Genomic DNA, 4,775 nt, shown 5'->3' on the forward strand with positions numbered 1-4,775 from the left:
TCCCTCTCCTAAGCAGGACCACGCTTCTGCTCCTAACTCAATCCTGTAGTTTGGGGATTCGGCGCCAGGAAGGCTTGGTCCTTGGTCTCCCTCGGTTAGGCGTGCCCTGGACCCCGCGTCTCCTGGCCGGTGTCTGTACTCCTGAGACAGGTGCCTGAGACGGACCCCGAGGTGATCTGCTCCCTGCAGGACCAGCGCCCACGGCTGCGGCCCGAGCTGCGTCCGAGGCGCCGCCCCTTCGGTGGGACCCGGGACCGCCAGGGACCACCCGGGACCACCTGGGACCGCCAGGGACCGCCAGGGACCACCCGGGACCACGGCCCCGCCGCAGCGTCTTGGTCCCTCCACGCTCTCCAGTCTCCGTCTCCTTCAACGGTCCTGGAAGAAGGGGAACATATGGCGGAGAAGGCCTTGAATTTGCGCCACCCGTCTGCCCACGGAGTCCTTCCCCTTGGCGGGCGCCGCCGCCGCTGTCTCCACGACCGACGAGCCCACTGCGCTGGAGGCGCGTCTCGGCGTACACGCGGCGCCGCCGCCGCTGCTGTTGTTGTTGGCGTTGTTACGCTCGCTGCTGCCCGCCGTCTCCCAGTCCTCGGCCCCCGACAGCTCCCGCAGGCTCCAGGGCGCGTCGGGCCGCAGGTAGTGACAGGCCCGGTGGCCGCTGTGGTCGCGGCGCGTGGGGTCTGCCCCCAAGGCGCCCACCAGCACCTTGACGACCATATCGTGGCCCTGCAGGGCCGCCAGGTGGAGGGGCGTGAGGCCGCCGCTACCCGGGGCGCTCACGTCGAGCCGCAGCCCCCTGCGCTGGGCGAAGTCGTGCACCAGGATGAGTTCTTCGTGGCGCCCGTGCTTGGCCAGCCAGTGCAGCACCGTGTAGCCCGTGATCGGGTCGCCCCGCAGGAGCAGCCCCGGCTCGACCTCCAGCAGCTCCTGCAGCGCCTCAAAGCGGCCCTCAGCGGCCGCCAGTATCCACGCGTGCTCCCGGGGCTCCAGGCATAGCCCGCTACCGCTCGGTGCGTTCGGCCCGCCCGGGGACTGCTCCTCGGGGCGCTCCTCCGACAGCCACCCGGCGGGAGCCGCCCCCTGCAGCCCCAACAGCTCCCGCAGCGCTCCCCGCCGGCGCCCCGAGCCTGTTCCCGAGGGCATCACCGAGCGGTGGAAGGCGGTGGTGGCGTTGCCCCGGTACCTGCCCAGGCTGACGGTGTCCACTCTCGAGGGGCGGGGCTGCGGGGCGCTCCGCAGGCTGAGCTCGGTCGGTGCGAAGGAGGCCTTGGGTGCCGGCTTCGCGGCCCCTCGGGGCTCGGCCATGGTCCTGCCGCCGCGGCTGTTCCAGTGTCTAGCGTTTGCTGCCCTTCCCGGGCCCCACCAAGAGAGGAACTGGCGCTGGCGTTGGGGAAGGAAGCGGCTTGAGCAATTGGGCTCGGAGGGAGGGAGCGAAGGAGGGGAGAAGAGGGAGGGAGAGCGCGAGCGAGCCGAGGGAGGGCCCCCGGCACGGGCGGTGGGGGGGCCTGGAGGGGTGGGAGCTCCGGCCATGCCCCCGGGTAGAGCCCCTTTCCTGCACCCCGGGTACCGCCGCCACCTCCGCTTCCCCGGGTCGCGGGCGGCCCCGCCCCAAACGGCCAGGTGAGCTGGGCGGCCCCGCCTCCCGCACGGCGTGGGCAACTGTGGGGCGGACGCGGGGGCGGGCTGCGCGCTAGCCCCGAGCGCCAACGGGAGCAGCCCAGCTGCCCCAGCAGCCGGGTTCTCAGCATCCCCGCAGTTGCTGGGTGAAGAGGCTCTAGGGAGCCCCCTCCGCGGTGGGCTGAGTTCGGCTTCCAGCCAAGGCCTCCGGCAGCGCGGTCCTTACAGCTCCGGGGCGGTCGCTCTCCGCCCCTTCCTTCGCCCTTCCCTCTTATCTCCTCAGGAGTCTCCCTGCACTTTGTCCCCGAGCCGTCTTTGTCCCGCGCCTCGCATTCACGGAGGCGGCTTGGCTGCCCCATGTGACTCGGGTTCGCTTGCACTGCCCTTTGTGTGGCCTTGACCCTTCCCGCAGCGCCGGAGCTGCCCGGGATTCCTACAGAGAAATTCGAGAAAGTGTCCAGGCGTAAAAGCCCTTCCAGGGAACTGAGAAGGGCTACCCCCTGCTTCCCCGAGGCTCCCTACTCCTCTCTCCGCCCTCTTCTCTTTAACCTTTCCCAGCTTGGCTTGAAGAAGCAGGTACTGGTGAATCTGAGTCATCGGCCACGAACGCCTTACCCTCTTCAGAGATGCATCCCGCTCTCTCCCTGAGGGACCTGCTGATTTCCGCGAATTCCGAGTTTCAAGGCTTTTAAAAGAGGAGGGTATTTTACCTTTTTAGTCCTAACATTAGCATCCTCTTGGCTCTTCTCTCAATAAATGGTAGTTCTTGCCTCCCCCCCGCCCCATGTTAGGGAGTTCAGTCATGAGCAGTGGGGAGCCATAGAAGGTTCTTGAGCCAGAGAGGAATACAGCCATGATTAAGGTGGTCTTTAGGAAGATGATTATGGGAGAGGCAGAGGCAGAAAGCCAGGAGACTATTCCAACAGTCTAGGCCAGAGGGAATGGGGACTCAGGCCAAGCCAGCCCACTCTACTGGGTCCCACAGTGATGGAAGGTATCAGAGGCTTTTCCACCTTTGCCCTCAGATATTTGGGGTCAGCCCTAAAGAGCTGGAGCTTTCCTTCATGACAGCCTATGCATTTGTAATCCATTTTTTAAAATACTTTTTATGTGCCACTCTGCTAAATGCTTTATATATGTTCATTATATCACCCGCCCAAGGATCTCAAGAGCTAAGTATTGTTACTGTCCTCACTTTGCAAAGAGATTAGGCCATTTGCCCAAGGTCACCCCGAAGGAAGTGGCAGAGCAAGTCTGTGTGACACCGCAGCCTTTGTTCTGGCGCAGAGGATCTGGCCTTCAAACCAAGCTTATCAACAGCAAACCATTCACACAAATCCCAAATTCCAGCCAAACGGATGGACTTGTTCTAACCTGAGCATATCTTGAACTTGCCCTCCTCTACCGAGAATGTCCTCCCTCATAGCTTCTATTTGGTGAAGTTCTCCCCCCTGTCCTTCAAGGTTGGCCTCAGTTGCCACCTTCTCCAGTAAGCCTCCTCCGATTACCCCAGCCCAGAGTGATCCCTCACTCCCCCAACCATCTGTTTGTATTACTCCTCCGGCACCCAGAACAGACAGCCTTGTGTTGTATTTCTCTCCCTTTACTCTGACATATGCCAATTAAACTGAACTCTTTGATGACTAGTCATACTACCCTTGTGTACCTAGTAGGTGTGTGAGAAATAGGTTACCTCGTTCTGGTCTGGCAGCCTGGAGAAATGTAATCGTGTGTGTACGTGTTGGGGGAGGTGTCTTCGGCCAGAACCTCGATGCCCACTCCCACATCCCTGCCTCAGACTGAATCTGCAGGACACCAAAAGCAGCTCATAGACTTGGTCAATTCGTAAAAGAAAAAGGCAAAAGGTGATCAAGTGGTTGCTTCACTGAGCTGACTAACCAAAGCCAACTCCTGGCTTTTGCCGGCTTCTCGGAGACCAGGCCCAGGCCCAGAGTGGGCCCCAAGCTTTCAGGCTTTCATTTTCAAAATGAACCCTGACTGACAAGCAGCTACTTCCGTTGCTCTGGAAACTCCCCTCCACAACCCCAAATCTGTAAACACTAAACCGCACACATGCACACACACTTCTAGAATATGCAAACAGCTGCAGCAGTATTTCTTTTAATCAAAATGCCAGCATGGAGAATGCAGGATGGGAGAACGCTTGGACTATTAATTTTTCTCGCCACTAAGCAGGCAGTTCCCTTCGCTATCAGCACTAATAATATCTCTGGTTCCGGTTCAAAGACTGCAAGGGCAGTCGCCTGACCAGCATCACAGACCCAGGGCACACGTGCCCTTGCTTAACTGTTGCCAGAGACCAGAGCCAAGGTGCTTCCCTAGCAACTCTTTACTTACCAAGTGCTTTGTCTAGGTCACCAGTTGCATACATGGTTCCCCGGGACCACAGCACCCATCTCTATTTCGGGAGAGAGGGTCTGTAGACAAAGAGTATCACCTGCCATTCCAGTAAACAAAGAATGCTGCCTGCTAGTCCAGTGAACAATGAAAGTCAACTACCATCAAGCCAGGAGCCCCTGCAGCCACCGTCCCCCACGGCCCCACGGCGCGCCCTGAGGGGAACTCAGGATGGAGAAAAACAGGATACTGGCCCTAGATAGTTAAGATGCTTATCTAAGGAATAATTTCCATGAGCCCAGACTCTTGCATCTTGCCATACAGAGAAAAGGGCTAGGGAATTCCCTGGTGGTCCATTGGTTAGGACTCTATGCTCTCACTGCTGAGGGCTCTGGGTTCAATCCCTGGCCGGGGAACTAAGATCCCACAAGCTGCACGGCATGGCCAAAAAAAAGGGGGGGAGGCTAAAATCACTACTTTGAGATGTCTGTTTTCTGTGATTAGCTGTAGTCTTTGATGTTTGAACACGTTTTTATTTTTTCTTGCAAAAACTCCTGTATATCGTGACTCCTCCTTTACTTCTTTGCCACAGTTCCTTAGAGCTCTCGGAGAGGCTGCCTCCCAGGCTAGAGTCCTCAGTAAGTCCGCTGAATAAAACATAACCTGCAACTTTTGGGTTGTGTGTTTTTCTTCAGTCAACAGGTCTCTGGAATCTGACACCTGGGAGTGGGGTGAAGAGAACAGAAAGCAGAAGGGTAGTAAAGATCCTCCTAAACTGAAAATGCCCATCCCCCGAG

At 58.9% G+C, this 4,775-nt stretch overlaps 1 protein-coding gene across 1 annotated transcript; it reads right to left on the bottom strand.

Annotated features, from left to right (window-relative positions):
• Window positions 1-369: 369 nt before the first annotated feature.
• On the bottom strand, window positions 370-1,533 carry SOWAHD (sosondowah ankyrin repeat domain family member D). Its single transcript, XM_060138829.1, has one exon. The coding sequence runs from the start codon at window positions 1,531-1,533 to the stop codon at window positions 370-372; it is 1,164 nt and encodes a 387-aa protein (XP_059994812.1).
• Between the last annotated feature and the right edge of the window lie 3,242 nt (window positions 1,534-4,775).

The sequence above is a fragment of the Lagenorhynchus albirostris genome, chromosome X, assembly GCF_949774975.1.
Source record: "Lagenorhynchus albirostris chromosome X, mLagAlb1.1, whole genome shotgun sequence".
Classification (NCBI taxonomy): domain Eukaryota; kingdom Metazoa; phylum Chordata; class Mammalia; order Artiodactyla; family Delphinidae; genus Lagenorhynchus; species Lagenorhynchus albirostris.

Coding starts and splice junctions, on each gene's coding strand:
- SOWAHD (XM_060138829.1), bottom strand. CDS start 1,533: ATGGCCGGAGCTCCCACCCCTCCAGGCCCCCCCACCGCCCGTGCCGGG.